The sequence below is a fragment of the Tursiops truncatus genome, chromosome 3 (assembly GCF_011762595.2).
Source record: "Tursiops truncatus isolate mTurTru1 chromosome 3, mTurTru1.mat.Y, whole genome shotgun sequence".
Classification (NCBI taxonomy): Eukaryota; Metazoa; Chordata; class Mammalia; order Artiodactyla; family Delphinidae; genus Tursiops; species Tursiops truncatus.
In genome coordinates, this window is record NC_047036.1 from 32,317,056 (window position 1) to 32,336,033 (window position 18,978).

At 42.6% G+C, this 18,978-nt stretch overlaps 1 protein-coding gene across 1 annotated transcript in view; it reads right to left on the minus strand.

The window, feature by feature from the left end:
- Window positions 1–18,088, minus strand: part of C9 (complement C9) — a 49,496-nt gene extending 31,408 nt beyond the window's left edge. Inside the window, exons 1-4 of the mRNA XM_019929241.3 lie at window positions 17,995–18,088; window positions 4,404–4,509; window positions 3,874–4,018; window positions 3,466–3,613 (exon numbers count right to left, since the gene is read on the minus strand). Coding sequence (XP_019784800.2) covers window positions 3,466–3,613; window positions 3,874–4,018; window positions 4,404–4,509; window positions 17,995–18,071 — 476 coding nt within the window. The 5' untranslated portion in view covers window positions 18,072–18,088. The remainder of the gene's footprint in view (window positions 1–3,465; window positions 3,614–3,873; window positions 4,019–4,403; window positions 4,510–17,994) is intronic.
- Between the last annotated feature and the right edge of the window lie 890 nt (window positions 18,089–18,978).

An 18,978-nucleotide genomic window follows, 5' to 3' on the forward strand; every position in this document is an offset into this window, starting at 1 on the left:
TAGAGATGCCTGTTTTCACACCTGCACCTAGAACCGTAGGCAGTTCCAATTTACCAAGTGAACTGAAGAGCAGGCTCCCTCCACAGAAGTGGTGTTATGCTTAGATCACACACAAAAGTCATTCCTTGTGTATAGCACATCATTTACAGCTGGTTTGGATTTATATTTTTTTCAATGAATGCAAGATGGGTTGGGGATTTCCCAGAACACCTGTGGAGAATCTCAGATTCCTACAAGACAAGAGGCTGAAATACGTGTGATACAGGTGGATTCTCCTGGCATGAGAACTTAAATGAGAGTCCTTCAAATGAAAACAAGTATAAATGTATTACTATGAGTACTTGTGACTTTCATGTGTAAAAGAATCTGACCGTATATTACTTCTGATAAAACTTGTTGAGGTTTTCCAGACTGGACAGTTTAGAAGCATGTTGCTGTGATTAGGATGTTTACTGCTATTAGTTCAATTTTGGTGTAGTCCTATAGCCCCATATAAGCATAATGAAGATGTATAGTAAATAAATATGTAATATCAATGGTATTGAACAATATCATAACTATAACAAAACATGTTATTTTGAAACCTCTTCCTAAATCTCTTTTTTTTTTTACATCTTTATTGGAGTATAATTGCTTTACAATGGCGTGTTAGTTTCTGCTTTTTAACAGAGTCAATCAGTTATACATATACATATGTTCCCACATCTCTTCCCTCTTGCGTCTCCCTCCCTCCCACCCTCCCTATCCCACCCCTCCAGGCGGTCACAAAGCCTAAATCTTAGTTACTGATTTATGCTACTCTTCTATGCTCTTAATTCAAATATTTGGGTAATAAATAGCTACTTAAGGAGTTTCATCTTCTAAGGTTAGTTTTGCTTTGAAGTCAGGGAATTGACCTGTGGTCTTTGTAGTGATGTAGGGGGAGTGACGTCAGTGCTGATGGGTATATGGGGAGAAAGAGAAGGTTAGGTGGCAGGGTAAAAAAAAACGTAGTTTCTATCAGTCAGGGAAACTTGGATTTTAGTTCTGCTAGCAACAAATGTGTCAAATAGCCTTATTTATTTCACTCAGTTCTGATCTATAAGGTGACTGTAATACCACCCCTAACCAGCTCCACAGGTTTTTTATGAAAAGCCAACAGAGGGAATGTGCAAAAAGATCTTGAAAAATTCAAAGTATTATGCACATGAAAGTTGTCAGAGAACAATAGGTTATAAAGACTAAGTTAGCTATAGGTGACTGCTCATGGTAATGGGGAACTTAATCAAAACCGTTGGTGGGCTGATTCTATCAGAGCCTACCTCATTTTCCACCTCTCAGCCAACCTTTCCACGCAGCTGGGTCCCCACTTTCTCACTTAGTCCTGAAGGCTCAGCCCTGTGACGTCCGTCATCACCAGCCCTGACCGTGCTAAGGCAGGCATTTAAGGGGTCCTGGCCACTCTCGGGTGTGCCTCATTATGAAACTCCCTGGCAAAGGCGATAGAACAAATTTTCTCTTCCCCGAACGAAGGAAACCTATAGATTACAAATGTTTGTTTTTCAGCCAAGAGGGCTGCGGTTTCTGTATCCTTTTCCTATAAAATCAGATGTAAATTTGCATAGAAGGAGACATACGTAACACAGGTAATGCCCTGCTTCAAGCCTGTTTGTTTAGATTAGAGAGAAAACCGTTTCTTGGATCCCAAATAAAGCAAGTAAAGTAGTAATGGGCTTTCACCATGGACTCACAGTCTCTCCCTGAGGAAAGCAGCAAGAAGAGTCAGGACTCATTGGAGCATGCTGTGGCTATAAGGTTTTGGACAACCCCCATTCCATTTCTGCCAACTATGAAGAGGCCCTGCTGAGTGTAGGGCTCAAGACCATCCCATGTGATTCGAGATTCCTACTTTTAGGCTCTGGGAAAAGGCACTGTGGGTTATATTTGGACTCTGCTAGGATAAGATTTTATGAAGGGATAAAGGATACGTGAAATGTTTTATCTGGGGTCTGACTCTTGGTATCCTGAAATTTTTTTCCTATGGTGATTAAACAAGTGGATGTTTCATCTGCCTTAGAGAGAGGAGACATCTCTTTTTTCAGCCAAACCTGATACACAGGTCCTGTCTTAGGAACTGCCCAGTTCCTCAGTGTAGGGTTCTTCTCAACCTCAGCATTCCTGACATGTTGCTGTCCTGTGCATTGTAGCATCATCCAGGGTCTCTACCCACTGGATGTCAGTAGTTTTCCCTCACCCCTCCACCCCGGAAAGCTCCCCACTTCCATATCCCACAGTCGTGGCCACTGACAACTTCCAGACATGACCAAATGTCCCCCAAGAGGAAAATCCTCTCTGGTTGAGAACCACTGCCCTAGTCCCTCTATCAGGCCTTGATCTTACCATCACCCCCATCTTCTTTCCTCTCCTTATTTCCATTCCCAGGACTCCAGTCCTGAGCCTGAATTTCTTTCCAGAGACCCAGTTTCAATCTTACCTGTTGCAATTGACAGTATTTTAGAAGCATTTATTTTAATTAATTAATTCACCTATTTATCAACCCACCAGTATTAATTGAGTGTCTATTATGAACAAGGCACTGGGGTTATGAGGATGAAGAGACACATTGCATTACAGACCATGAAACACAGCCATGTGCCATCGCTGTCAATATACCACTGGACGGGGGAACACCTGTGTCTCTGTTGGGGACAATTTGCCAACAAATCCACCCAAAGTACCTTTACTGAAAACAGATCAGAACAGCTAATGGAAACTTTGCTGTGGACATCCCTGGAATGTTCTCTAACTAAATGAAACAGAACAGTACAGAACCTCAGGCCTATGTTATTTTCCAACTCTGAGAGCACAGATCTCTGCAAATGGTCTCTATTCTGTGTAACTCTAAGTTCTAAACTGTCTAAGACGTCTCATCCGAGCTGACCCTGCTGCTGGAATGCCTATAGTTTGTGTGGGAAACAAGTGAAATTTCGGTTCTTTGATGAGAACCAGAGTCCCAACACCAGCCCCATCTGGCATCAGAACTGTTTCCTCTGTCCTTTTCCTCTTGGGTAATCTCCAGAACGCTGGCATCTCCTGAGAGAGAATTTCTACCCAGGTATATATCCAAGAGAAATTCCAGCAGAAGACAGGCTTCCTGGCTATACAAATATTTGAATCGAATTGTCAGACCTACTACTGGCAGTTCAATTTCAAATGTTAACATGTCATTTCAATATTGCTATGGTCTTCCAGAGGTTGATAAACAAGGTTTCTCATCTCTTACTGGACTCGGAAATAATCACCTATCATCCTGATGGTCTAGTCTATTCTACAGATGCCTACCAAGGCCAGGCAGTTTGTCCAAATGGTCTTGAGATACTGATTCAGCATTTACCTTCTTTCATGCTCAAATGTAATTCAAACAGAATACAGACTCAAGGCTACTCTTTGTACCAGCTCAAACCTTCTACCACGTGGGGTACAGACCCGTAGCCTGCTGTCCGTGCCAGCTCCGACTCTTCCACCACTTTGTTGCGGCAGGGAGGACGAGGGTCACTTTCACAGTCATCCTCATCTGAAAAGTCTCCGCAGTCATTGTCACCATTACACAGAAGTCGCCTCTTTATGCATGTGCCTGCAATCAAAATCAGGAAAGACAGAAAGACACCGTGTCTCTCAGGCCAAATTCTCTCTCTTTTTCTTAAGTTATCAAACATACTTTAATGATAGAGGGGAGGGACCACACCTGTATTTGAATTTTTTGTATAGACTATATAGATGGCCCTTTTCTCAGCCCCTTTTCATGCTTGGAAGCATGAGCGTCTGGAAGCACATTTCTCTTCTTTTCGCTCATGAGGGGACATCGAAACCCACACTAGGCAACGGGAGAATTACCTGTATGGCATCGAAAGTCATTTTCACAGTCATCCTCAGGGTCATTGCAGGTCTCCGTGGGCACGCACTGACGTCTATCTCCTACAGCGTCCACGCACTTTTGCCCGTTAAATTGTCCAAAGTTCTCAATGCTCCTTGAGCGAAACTGCCCAGGAACAGCTGGAAATGTTAGCGTTTCTAAGGCCAAGAAGGGATTCTGATCTAAAACTGCATCCACACCACTGCAGCCCTCCAAACCCAGCTGAGTCAAAGGTTTTAAGATAGAAGCCTGATGTCACTTGAAGGAACAACTCACATGGTGGGGTTGGCGGGCTCTTCTATAGAATATGGTTCCTCCCAATACTCATTTAGTCACTGTGCGACACTCAGGTTTCCCAGCAAGGTTAGTCTCATCCATTTAGGTATTTCTCTTTCCTTCCGGGTTTGGAACTCAGCTGGGGCCCTCTCTGCCTCATAGTCATTTTCCTGGAGATGCTGGCAGTACAGTTTCCACTTGGGGACATCAGTGGGGAATGGCAACGAATGCTTACCATTTGTTTGAGGCAAGGGTCACAGTTGGACCAACTGCTCCAGGAGCTCATCTTGCAGTCTATGGGCAATGACGTGTCACTGCTTTCCATGAGCTCCGAGTCATAACTAAGACAATAAAACACACCAGCTTATAATGACCATCGTGTGTGCTTCTTTCTAAAAAGTCTTCACAAACCCGTTCAATTTTATTTACTCCTTTCCCCCTTCTGTACCACAGTATTTATCCTTTTCTTCCATCTCGCATTTTGACACTTGATCACGTGCTATTTTGTATTTTCAACTCAACTTTTTGTTTAATTCTTGTACTGCATTGTAATTTAACCTTCGCCCTAACAACAACAACAATAATGATGATGGTGATGAAGAAAACTAGCAAGTCATCCGGCTGTGTGTTCTTCTCTGATTAATCTTATATTTCCAACTAGTGTACAGACTCATTGAAGCTAGAAGCCTTGTTTCACTTTGTACCCCCCAGAGAGTCTGGCAAATCCTCAAGTTGCTGGGTTTTCTTGCAAATTTAAGCCAGCGCACCCAGCCGTTCCTGTGGTAAGCGCCTCATAAATCAAGCTCTCCTGTCCCTAGATTCTGTATGTGCGAACTTCCCATTTCACAGTCCGTATCTGGACTTATTCCTCATCTTTCTGAATTTCAAGGTATACTTTTTGGCACTTCTAACCTTCCCTCCCACCCCCAGCTGTGCTTTTCTGGCTTTGAACTCTTCTATCTCTCTTGGTTCACCATTTGGATCTCTTGTAGTTGCAGCACCCTCTTGGATTACTATCTTATTCAGTGACAGAAAGAAATCCAAAAACAGAAGCCATGAAACAAGAATCTTATCAACTTCCTGCCCCACTTTCCCCGAACGGGCACCTATCCTTTTTCTGGTGCAGCCTCTTATTTCAGAGAGATGGTAAGGCCCATCCCTCCCCTACAGCTCTAGATCCCAGCATCTCTTTGAGCTCTTGAGAACCGAGATTCTCCTCCATTTAAACCTCTCCCTTACAATCAGCTCCTTTCCATTTGTAATACAATGTGTTCAAGTCTTTGACATTAAACATAAACAAACAAAGGAATGAACAAATAGAATACTCTTCCTGAACTTTACATTTCCTTCAAGCTACCCCACCTCCCTCCCACCCTTCACAATGACACTCAAAGGAATTGCTATAAACATATTTCTGTTTCTCTCTCTTCCAAAATAAAAACAAGTCTCATCTCCTCCTTTTAGCTACCTCCAAAACTCTCTCATCTTTTTTAGGCCAACTTTCTGGAAAAAGTAGTTTGCACCCTGGTTTCTTGTTCCTTACCTTCCAATTACAGCTCAACCCTCCTGACCCAAGGTCATCGCTCTTGCCATAGTCAGCAATGACTTCAAGTGGCCGGCTCCGTGGTTTCCCTCAGTTCTTATCTTACCAACTGCTTCACAGCTGTCAATACGGTTGACCACTCTTGCTCTTTAAAATAATCTCTTCCCTTGGACTGAATGACATTAGACCCCTTTTATTGCTTCTTTCCCCTGCATCCTGTTCTCCTACTCTCCTGTTCAGGCTCCTTCTCCTTTGACAGTCTCAGAAATGCTGTTTTTCCTCAAGCTCCTGTCCTTGGATCTCTTTTCTTTTTCTTTCTACACTTTTCCCAGGTCTTTGGTTTCCATGTATATGTTAATGACACCCAGAGCTAAGTCTGCAGGCCAGACAGCTCTTCTGAATTTTAAACCCTTGGATATAACTCCCAGTTGGACATCTGCACTTAAATGTCTTCATGGCTCATGAATTTAATGTATCCCCAGACAAATCCATTCTTTTTCCTCTTCTCTCAAGGCTTCTCCTCCTGTATTTATTGTCTTGGTAAACAGTGTCTCCATTTATGCAGTCACCCTAACCAGACTAGGGTGGTACTTGTCTTATCGAAGCTCATCCCCCATATCGAATCAACCACTAAAACCTGTTCTTTACAGTCATAAATGACTCTCAAATCCTTCCACCCTTCATCTCTTCCAGACACTTCTCTGGTCTACACTAACATTTCATCTCTCCTAGATGACAGTCATTTTTTTCTAATCCTGTTTCCCTAAATCGCCCAGAGCGATCTTTTTTTTTTTAAATGTTAAGCATTCTTTTAATTTATTTAATTTATTTTTTTTGGCTGTGTTGGGTCTTCGTTTCTGTGCAAGGGCTTTCTCTAGTTGTGGCAAGCGAGGTCCACTCTTCATTGCGGTGCGCGAGCCTCTCACCGTCGCGGCTTCTCTCGTTGCAGAGCACAGGCTCCAGACACGCAGGCTCAGTAGTTGTGGCCCACGGGCCCAGTTGCTCCGCGGCATGTGGGATCCTCCCAGACCAGGACTCGAACCCATGTCCCCTGCATTAGCAGGCAGACTCTCAACCACTGCGTCACCAGGGAAGCCCCCAGAGCGATCTTTTAAAAATGCAAAGCTTATCATTCATTCCCCCACTGAAACTCTTCAGTAGCTTCTCTCTGTTCTGAGGATAAAGTCCAAACTTTCTAACATGATATGGTAGGCAGAGTAATGACCCCCCAAAACATCTGTGTCTTAATCCCTAGAATCTGTGAATATGTTACTTTACATGGAAAAAGGGACTCTGAGCGTGTGATTAAGAGGAAATTATTCTGTATTTTACCTGGATGAGCCCATTCCAATTATGCGAGCTCTTAAAAGGAGAAGAGTGGTTCAGAGAGATGTGCAGACAGAAGTGGCAGGAGAAATTCAAAGCATGAAAATGGACTCCATCCACTCTTGCTGGCTCTGAAGACAGAAGGAGTTTCACCAAGGAATGCAGGCAGCCTCTAGAAGCTGGAAGAGGCAGGGGAATAGATTCTCCCCTAGAGCCTCCAGAAAGGACCGTAGCCCTGCCGGAGCCTTGATTTTAGGCCAGTGAGACCCATTTCAGATGCCTGACCTATACAACTGTAAGATAATAAATCTGTGTTGTTTAAGCCACTAACATGTGGTCATTTGTTACAGCTGCTACAGGAAACTAACACACATGGTCCAGAGCTCTCTACATGGCCCGTCTTCTTCCTAATTCTTCACCTTCACTTTTCCCCCAGCCATGCCGAACTTGAAATGCCCAAGATAAGCTACATTTTCTCACAGCCTCAGGCCTTTAAACCTACTGTTTCCTATTCACCACACTGATCTCATCTTCAACATATTTTTTTTTTACAGAAAACCTTCCCTAACCCCTCATGTAATTTACCTTTCTACGTACATATTCTTATAACGTCTTGTTCTTCCCTATAACATAAGTGTCTTTGCAATGACATGTTTAATTTAATTTATTTATTCACTCATTTATTCACTCATCAGATATTTACTGTCTATTATTTTCTAGGCTTTGAGGATACAATGGTATGCAAAACAACAAAACAAAATAAGACAGAAACCGTGATCCCCAAACTAACAGATCTTATGTTCTAGGTAAAAATATCAGTGAGTTAAGGAAATTTTCAATCTTGCTCAGCTTACATATCAAGTGTCTGGAACATAGTAGGTGCTCAGTAAATGCTTTACGAACGAATAAATGAAAAACTAAGTGCATGAAGAGGAAGAAAGTTCTTGATCGTGTGGTCTAGGACAGACCTAGGTCTGTATTTCTCTAGGTTATCGTCTCCTGGTGGACCACTCATATCATATTTTTGCAAGACTTGCTTGTCATTAGGCAACCCTAATGACTGGAGATACCATTTCTGTAAGCCTGACCCTTGCCTACATCATTCAGAAAATCAGAAGCCTTGATGAGCTTCAATCTTCTAAAAGTGCAGGTTAAAAACGTATTAGACAAGCTGCCAAAACTCCTTGAAGAAACTGATTTCATGGAGGTTTGAGTATTAGTATCTATCTGAAACCACATGGCTGAGAAATTTGCTGCTAGAACTTTTCCATCAGACTAAATCCTCATCTGGAACTGACCGGCCTCATCAAGAGGCAATGGCAGATGCACTTTTATGACCTATAGCAGCAGGTCTCACTACTGATTGCATATCATAATCCTCAGAGAGTAAAAATAGGAACTGTAAGATTGAGATTCCCCATTCCACACGAATTAAATCAAGCTTTCTGAGGATGGGCTTCAGGCATCAATGTTCTTAAAAAGTAGGCCAGGTGATTCTCATGTTCACACAATGTTGAGGAAAACTTCTTGGCACCATCTGGTGGGTATCCATGAAATCCAAAGGGGTGGAATTCAAGTATGGGGGTGCCAATTTCATCACATAACCCAAGCTTGAGGTTGCCACTGACCTGAGTCACTGAGCTGCTTTATCACTGGTTTTAGGAATTACTCTAGGCTTTGCCTATTAGTGTCCCTATGGATCTTTGCAATCTGTGGATCTAGTTTTTCCAGTATTAGTTAGGCCTGCTGCCGTCAGCTGGATTATCTGTTCCTGTCTATCCTTTTTGTATATATCACTTACTTAGAAGATCATGTTAGCATTTTGTTTCAGCATCTCCCCCAGAGAGATTTGTTCTAGAAACCACACCCTAAATAGACCTGTGGTATGACACCTAAATCTTTCTCACCTGCCATTGAGACCAGCTTCAATGAATAACTAGTTCAGAGAGTACAGTACAGACTGGGGGATCATGTATGGAAGGTAAAACTCACTGCAAATACTGCAGAGTGAGTTACAGTCCTTTGGTGGGCAAGCCGAGAGCCCAGTCAGTGAAGGGGGCCGATCAGAAAGGCTGTTCATCTGTCTTACACATCAGTGACCAGGACCCTGCTCCAATGATACTGACACTGCCTGTATATGATTCTCTAACATCCGTCACATTAATAATAGCCCCATATTAACAATGTGCACACTAATTCCCTTCCTTCTAACTTCAGGACTCCTTTTTTTTTTTTTTTTTTTTTTTTTACATATTTGACTCACACCTTGGACTTAGAATAGAGCACCAGAACTTCGCCTTTGATCTCTTATTGCCCTCCTAGATTGTGATTTAGATTCATTTCCTGAATGATCCAACCTGGTCCTGTGGGAAGGTCTGCACAGATCCCACCCTTGCCCTCAGAGTGGGACTTGCACCCCACTAGATATCAGGCTCGGTGTAGTCTTTCATTTGCTTGCAAGGCATCACAGGCTTAAACAACAGAAATTTATTTTCTCACAATTCTGAAGGCTAGAAGTCTGAGGTCAAGGTGTCTGTGGGGTTGGTCCCTTCTGAGGCCTCTCTTCTTGACTTGCAGATGACAATCTTCTTCCTGCATCTTCATTTGGTCTTTCCTCAGTACATGTCTGTGTTCAAAGTTACTCTTCTTTCACAGACACCAGTTGTATTGGATTAGGGCCTGCCCCAATGACCCCCAATACAGTCACATTCTGAAGTCTGGGGTTTGGAAGTTCAACATTTAAATTTTGGAGGGACACAATTCAGCCCATAACACTCATAAAAGTTTTTTGATTAAGCAATACCTATGTTTTCTACTAGTTTTACTAGATAATTTCCAAAGCTCATTTTCTCATTAAACCTTTATTCTACCACTGAGGGTAAATTTTGTAGGTATTATACTTTATAGGTGGGAAACTAAAAACAGAGAATTATGCTAATTATTCAAAGTTGGACAGTTAGTAGCAAAACTGGATTTAGAATCTATGTCTCTCCACTCCTAGTTTACTGCAATTTTGCTCTCTCTCCTGTGCTGCCTTCCCCCCCACCACCAACCAACTCAAATCCCCTTTGAAATAATCTAAAGGGTCATGGCTTATCCAATAATTGCTGGATGTAATAGTCTGATGATTTGTAGACATTTGGAGACACATTAAGTTAATAAGAATATATTTAAAATATAGCAGAATATATTTTTAAAGAATGTATTTACATTTTTATTTAAGAATACATTTTTAAAATATAGCAGCTCCAGGTAAAGCACACCAATTGGACAATCTGGCTCTTGCCTGGGTATATTTTTTGAAGCTTACACCTAAATGTTGTCAAATTAGGCAAAAATAAATTGAAAATTGTGGGAACACCTGGATGTTTTGCCTTCACTGCACCAGGTACCTGGATATTTAGAGGCAAAATAAAGGCAGGACTTGAGGCAATTATTAAGAGGAAATAATAGATTATGCAAGGGGAATATGTTATTGAAATGAATGCATTCCATAAATATTAAGAAAGAGGGTGAGTGATCTTGGATAGCTCCTTCTGAGCCCAGTACCCCCTCCCCAGCCCCTTTGACTCACTAGACAGACAATCTTTTGTAGCTCAAAGACTGTGTATGTACAATGCTTACCACCTGCCTTTCACCCTGCTGAGCTATTAGGCTGAGTGGAGAAGTATTTGTGAAGCACTTTCTGGATTCGTAGATGAAATGTGTTTATCAAGTAAAGCCTATTTCCAAGTGTTTCAATCTCAGCTTGAAAGTCATTTCCTAGATCAAAGTGATGTACATCAACATGGCAGGAGGTCTAACTCTGGGCCAGAAATGCATTGAATGAAGAGCCATTGATGTACACCTGGTCCCATCACCCTGCCATGAAGAGAGGTTTCCAACTTTAGAAAAAGAAAACCTCAGGAGCAGTTCACACCCCAGGACACTTTGTGGTGGGCCCAGGCAGGAAAACACCTGCTGTAGGAAGGAAGCTTTTTGTCAATAAATAAGACAATGTGGCTCCTTTGAGTGGAGAAATAGAAGCTAATTAAGACTGCATCCTTAACCCATGGATCTGCCAGTTTGTTTAGCTCCTGCAATTCATCAAGGTGAAGAGATAATATAACAGCAGTGGCCAACACTCTAAAATTTCAGGACTTTTCTGGTTTCCCAAGTCTTAGTCAAGAGCTTCTCTCATGTGCTTCCAATGAGCCAACATTCAGTAACATTTATGGAGGGTCTGCTCTATGTCACGAATTGTTCTGGTAACTGGGGCCACAAGGCGACATCCTGACCATCACGGAGCCTGCGCTCCAGTGGGTGAGATACAATGAAAGAGTATACTAGGAAATACAACATGCAGTATCAGTTAAGACCTGTGAGCTGTGAAGGAAAATAAACCAGGGTAAGGGGACAAAAAGTGCCTTAGGGCTGCGCTGAAGCCCCACAGGGCTGGGCATTTCTTATAGAGCGTGGTGAGAGGACCCTCTCAGAGCAGGTGTGGCGCTTTACAAACGTGTTCACAAATTCTTTGAAATTAGGCTCATCAAAGATGGGGTCTATGCGTCCCCCTTTTGAGGCTGGTAGGGTCTTTGTTAATGCTTTTGAGGAGTAGAATGCAGTGGAAGAGAGCCTGCATGCCTTTTAAGTCTAGGTTAGAGAAGCCCATGCTGGTTTATCTAAAGACACTTGTTCTGGGAGCCTTTCACCACTACGTATGAAGCTAGCTACCCTGAGTCCACCATGTGGAGAGCGCACACACACACACACACACACACACACACACACACACACGAGAGATTCCTAGGGAGACTCAATTTCTCTAGTCCCCCAGCTGTTTGGGTCTTCCCAGCCCAGGTGACAGACGTGAGTGAAGAAGTTGTCATGATGACCTCAGACACAGCCACCATCTGCCTGCATCCATGTGAGAGACCCATGACAACCGCCCAACTGAGCCCAGCCAACGCCCTGCTTCAAGAACCAAAGAAATAGTTGGTCTTATTTTAAGCTACTGTTTTGTAATGATTTGTTACACAGTAAAAGTGACCAGAACAGGGAGGTGCTGTTTGATTAAGTATCTGAATGATATCAGAGAGAATCTATGCGAGGATCTGGGAGAAGAGTGTTGTAAGCTAGGGGAAAGTAAGTGCAAAGGCCCTGAGGTGGCATGTTGGAGGCACAGCAAACAGAGCAGAGTGACCGCAAAGGAGAGTGAGGTGCATCTGGAGGAACAGGCAGCAGCAGCTCATGCCTTGTAGGCTGTAGTGAGGAAGTTGGATTTGATTCGGAGCTTGATGGGAATCCTTAGAGGAATATGAGAGCAACAGTAACAGATTTACATTTTCAAAAGCTTTCCCTGGTTTTTGGGTGGAGAGTTGACTATTGGGGAGTGGACAAAAGTGGATGCAGGGCAGAAAGGATAGTGATTTGGGCTAAAATGGTCACAGTGGAGACAGGGAGAAGTGGGTAGATTTGGGACATATTTTCGAGGTAAGGCCAACAGCACCTGCAGTTACATTGCATGTGGCAATGACACAAATAGAGGAGTCAAGTATTGTTCCCCGGTTTTTATGTGAGTAACTTGTTGAGTAGTAGTGCAGGTTGGATGAGGATGGGTAGAGAAATCAATAGGTATGTTCTGGACATGTTAAGTTTGGGATGCTTGTTACATTTTCAAGAAGAGATGTTGACTAAGTAATTGGACACTGGGCTCAGGAAAGAGATCAGAATCATAGATATAAATTTGAGAGATGTCAGAATATAAGCGATATTTCACACCATGAGGCTGGAAGTGAGTGGGTGTGTTGAGTAAGTCTGAGGACAGAGCAAACATTTAAAGGAAATGTTACAACATGTCTGCAAGCTGATGGGAATGATTTGGTACAAAGGGAGATACTGATAATGCAGGAGAGGGGTCAGAATTAAAAGAGCAAAGTCCTTGATGAGGCTGGAGCAGATGAAGCCAGTGCACAAGTGAGTGGTTAGGCTCAGGGGAGCGTGTTGCCCTTAGCATCACAGGCCTCACTCAGAGAACTTGGTTGAATTGCAGTTGCCATTTACTTGTTGATATTCTCCTCTAGTCTGTAAGCTCACTGAGGGCAGAGACCCTTGGTAATTACATGCTCTGTACTACACTACAGCTCCTGAAGCAATGTCCAGCCCACGTTGCAAACAATAAATATTTCCTGTATTAAATAGGTGAATAAAAAAGACCATACTTGGCCAATAATAATTCATAAACAAATACCTGTTAACTTATATTAAATATGGATATTAAAAACACAGATGGATACAACCAAAGAAGGAGAAAAAAAACTGATGTTTTGGATATTTTCAATTCTGTTTTTTTTTTTTTTTTTTTTTGGCCACACTGTGTGGCTTGTGGGATCTTAGTTTGCCAACTAGGGATCAAACCCCATGCCCTCTGCAGTGAAAGCATGGAGTCCTAACCATTCTCTGGACAGCCAGAGAATTCTCTGGACATTTTCAATTTAATAGTTATTCCCAAGTTTAGTGAGGGTTTGGGTATTTTTCCTGATTGTTAAGTTTGATTAAAATAAATTGAATGATAATTTCTAGCATTTCTGAGTGCTTAGTTTATGGCAGGATCTCTTCTAAACTTTTATATTCATTATCTCATTTAACTTTTTACATCAGCACTATGAGATATCTTCTACCAGTATTATCATTCTTGAAAGATGAGAAACTAAACCACAGAAATGGTGAGTAATTTTTCTCAGATTACACAGCAGCTACTTGGTGGCAGAGTTGGGATTCAAACCCAGGCAGTTTCTCTCCAGAGGTGACCTACTCAGCTACTCTTTGGATTTCTAACTCCCAGTCTAGAATTCCTTAACTATTAGAAAACGAAGAATAAAATAAATATGACAACTATAAACACCCACATATGCAGCCAGAAAATGAATGACAAACTGGGAAAGACGTTTGTAATTCATACCAGAGAAAAAGGACTAATATACTAAGTCATCATAGAAATCTCTAAGTGAAAGACAAGAGACTCAATAGGAAAATGGGCAAAGAATATAGATAGTTCACTGTCCCCCAAAATACATATAGCCTTTAAACTTATGACAAGATGTGTAACCTGATTAAGAGAAAGGCAAATTAAAACTATTCAAAGATGCCATTTTTCACCTATGAGGTTGTCAAATATCAAGCTGTTGGCCTAGAGCTCCCATTGGCAAAGCTTTGGAGAAACAAGCACTCTTACGCTCTGCTGGCGAAAGTGTAAAATAATACCCACCCACGGGACTGTGGGGCAATTTCAGCAAAAGCTTGAAGCCGATACCTTTTGATTCAGTTATATCACTTCTCGGAATTAATCCTCAGGTACAATTATCCATTTGCAAAATGATATGTGAATAAGGATATTCATTGCAACATGGCTTATAATACAAAACTGGAAACAACCCAAATGTTCGTTAATAAAAGCGGTTATCTGAACTGTATATCCAGACAATGGAAAATTAATCATTTGTGAGGAGAAAGAGGAAGTTCCTTTTCTACTGATACAGAAAGGTCTCAAGGATATATTGCAAAGTAAAAAGAAGAAAAGCAAAGTACAAGATAGTATATATGATATGATACCTTTTATGAAAGAAAGAGGAAGAGGAAGATTATAGTTAGCTCCATGCTTTAATCCACATAAAAACATACTGGAAAGATACAGGAAATTAATAAAGGGTATTCCCTGTGGGGAAAGGGTGAGGTGGGAGACGGGGAGTGATCTAAGTACTTTACATATAACACAAATCTCATGAAAAGCTAGGAGTAGGGAAATTAAGACTTCTCAATGTATACTTGTTATATTTTTTGACCCTTGAACCAGGTAAATATTTTGTTATTTACAAATGAAAAGGAAGAAACTAACGATAGCTATACTCACAGCCAGCTTGCCTGTCACTGTGCTAAGCACATTGCATTTATTATCTTGGGGATTTCACAGCAGGTCACATTTTTATTCCTATTGTGCAGGTGCTAGGAACAGGTTTAGAGAAGTTAAGGAATTTGCTTAGGGTCACACAGCTAGTAAATTGTGGACCTCAAACTCAAACCCAACTGCCTGGCTCTGGAACCTATATTATGAGCTGTTACTCTACTTGTACAGGGTTTGTTTTTGCTTTTGTTTTTTCACATTTCTATTCTACCTTGAGAAACGTAAGAGATGATGTCCCCTCATGACCTAGTCTCATGGGCATGCTTGTGTTTGCAAACAAGTGATTGTTGGAAATCCCCAACTGTTCAGCAGTTGCAATAGCTTATTGTAGCAATGGCTTAAGATACAATGTCTGTGGCCATGTGCTCTCCCCCGAAGGCTAGCTGTAATTCCATCCCCTCCTATCCTAAACCAGAAAGCATATCAAAGTGAAAGGGATAGCAAGGTTATTATTTTAAGGAATACTTCACATTTATTCAGTTCTTACAGCATGCCAAGCACAGATGTTGTAAGTGTATAACATGTATAAAGATTTAATGTTCACGTAGAACCTTATTAGGTAGGGACTTTCCTTGTCATTGTTATGGGCTGAATTGTGTTCTCTCAAAAAGATATGTTGAAGTTCTATACCCTGTACCTCAGTATGTGACTTCATTTGGAAAGAGGGTCTTTACAGAGGTCATCAAGTTAAAATGAGCTCATTACGATGGACCCTAATCCAGTATGACTGGTGTCCTTCTGAAAAGGGGAAATCTGGAGCCAGACAGACATGCACAGACAGGAGAGGATGTGAGGATGGCCATGTGATAACAGAGGCAGAGATCAGAATGATGTAGCTGCAAGCCTAGGAATGTGAAAGATTGCTGGCCACCACCAGAGACTAGGAAGGATCCCCCACCAGAATTTCAGAGTGAGCGTGGCCCTGCTGACACCTTGATTTCAGACTTGTAGCCTCCAGAACTGTGAGATGATAAATTTCCGTTCTTTGAAGACACGCAGTTTGTGGTACTAGGAAATGAATACAATCACCGTCTTACAGAGGAAGGAACCAAGGTACAGAGATGCTGAGTAACAGTTCGTAGAGGTTGCCCAGATTTATACAGTTGGTCAGTAAGTATTGGCGCCTCAACCTGAGCTTGGGAAGGCTGGTTCCAGAGGAATGTTTCATTCTGATCAAATCTGTATCTTAAAATCATTTGCAAACCTCAGTTCTTTGGCTGAACTGCATGTCCTGCTTCATGGCTGGTCTGAACACTCTGTTTGACCTCAACCCCGTATCAAAGGGCAGAGCACAGAGTGTTTGGAGCAGGACAACCCTACCACACTCCCGAGGGCATGGCAGTGAGAGTGATTGCAACCAAATCCCAGCCAGAGGTGCAGCTGCTCAGAGCTGGGGGGCAGCCAAGGGGGCTTTCTGGTCCTCCCTGAAACAGATGAGGGTGGCCAGGACCCAGGGGGTCCAAACTTCAAAGCGGCGGAAGCCTTCCTCATGGCCTCTCATTTTCTGACGAGCAAGAGTCACAATCCAGGAATTTGGGTTTTTAAATTACTTTTTTAACTTAAGAAAGGGTCAGGGTAAGTACAAGAGGGCTAAAGCCACTTTCAGTAACTGCCTTCCCAGATCCCCTTTGTACCTGATGCCCAGTAAATGCAAATATTTTCTGAATAGAACAATGCTTCTTTTTTTTTTTTTTTTTTTTTTGCAGTACACGGGTCTCTCACTGTTGTGGCCTCTCCAGTTGCAGAGCACAGGCTCTGGACGCACAGGCTCAGTGGCCATGGCTCACGGGTCCAGCCGCTCTGTGGCATGTGGGATCTTCCCGGAATGGAGCACGAACCCATGTCCCCTGCATCGGCAGGCAGACTCTCAACCACTGTGCCACCAGGGAAGCCCTAGAACAATGTTTCTTAAATAATGTGGGAAGAGGAAGTGAAGGGATGAAGGAAACCCTGGCGGAGCACTTCACCCAAGCCCTGGCTGGTCCGTAGAGTGCCTCTGTGTGCCCCCTCCTAGAAGATGCAACCCTGTGAGCAAACCACGTGCCTGGTGGGGTCCAGGCGGAATGGCAGCCTCCACTGCAGTTGGGAGGCTGGCAAAAATGTGCCTGAGATGGACATTAGCGTCCAAAATAGAATTTGGTGAAACCGAGACTCAAATGACCAAAGGGAAATTGGATACAGGTCACAGTCACAGCAGGCAGAGGGACAGTGTTTGGGTAGATAATTTCCCCCAGCTATATTGTCAAAGGCCAGAATATTTTAATACCATCACCGGATGAGATCATGCTGTATCAGATGACACAGGACTGTGTGTTCTCCAGACACTCTGGGTACAGTGTAGACAGTCAGTGAGCACGTCTTGTCTGCTTGGTTTATCTCCTGGGTGGGCTTGGTGTGGGCTTCATGTTCCCAATTAGGATCAGAGCATAAGAAGAGAAAGTGTCTTTCCTGGAAGCCTGGCCAACAGGTCTGCATCATGGTGATTCTTCTCAAATGGAAGAAAATACCACCCTAAACCTAAGGACAAAACGTGTGCCTCTGGATACAACTTGGGATGTCACGGAGGAGAAGCAAAATGCTTAAGCTTTGCCTGATGTGGGGCAAAAGGAGGATGTAGCCAATAGTTAAGAGTGTTAGACACTGAGGCAGAGTGAGGGAAAGATTTATTGCCTTAAATTTAAACTTCTCAGACCTTAGATACTGATATACCCAGGTTTATTATACTCTAGTAAAAACCAACTTTGTTTCCTAAGTCCAGTATTTGAAGACCATCTCAGCCTTCACACTTGAATACCTTGTTTAAAAGAAATCCCTGGAAACAGCAGCAGATATCCTCAGAAGACTTTGAAAGACACCCTCAGGCTTTTTCTCACCCTTTTTCAAAGTTTAAATTCTGGGGCTCTATGTCTCGATGTGCGTAAAAATGTTTTACCTGCTTTGCTGCTCTGCTACTAAAGCAAACTCTGAACTATCGAAGCCTACAGGGAAATTCCAGAGACAAAGGGAAAAGCGACTCACCTGGGAGTGGACCCCGCTCTCAGCAGACTTATTTCTAAAATGCATATTGCAAAGGCGAACCTCCGGCTGGTAGACATCTGCTCTAGCTAGGCAGCTCCGAGTGGAATGGCCAGAGGGTTCCTGGAAGACATTTATTTGCAAAGGACTGGGGAACAATTATTGTTTGTTTTTGCTTAGAACTTTTGTCAGATTGGGCTTCCTGGGTGCCAAAGTCCAATCAGAGGAGAGTCATTTCATAACTTGGGCTTACTGTTTTGGCCAAGAATATACTTATCAATTGTACCTTCAGGCAAGGGGCCTGTGAATGCTAAACGGCTGAGATTAGCAGCAGTACTGTGTTGAAAAAAAAAAAACCAAGCAAACAGAAGACTCCGGTGGTTTTCATTTTGGGAGACTCTGGAAGGGATGATAAGAGACTGTGTAGTTTGGGGAAAAAAGGTCTGTGGATGATTCCCATAGAGGCAGAAACTCAAAATTAGTAAAAGAATTGCACCGACCAGAAATGGAGGCACAGACGTAGATGTTCCAGTCTGAGGATGAGCTGTGTGGGTTATTTCCACATGGGCAAAGTGCAAAATGCATTTACAAACCTGGCTTTTTTTAACAGGTATAGTGGGTCATTTTGAAGAATCCAGGTACCCTCCCTAAGGCCTTTCCAATATCTTCCAGAAGGATATGGTCTCTTTATCTCAGAAACACACCTGTCAGCAAGATAGAGTCTGAGATGGAATAACTTGCTCTAAACCCATCGGAAAGAATTTTTTCCCCTCACTTTTATGTTCTTCAGGACTTGTGGAAAGGGCAGGATATTTTGGAATTACCGGAAAATGGGGACACCACAGCGGCTTTTAAAACACTGGTTGCACAATAGAATGACTTAGGGACTTGTGAAAAAACACTGGTGCCTGACCGCTCCCACCTGACACTAATTATTGATCTGGGATGGGGCCCCGCATCAGTATTTTTTAAAGCTTGCTGGGTCAT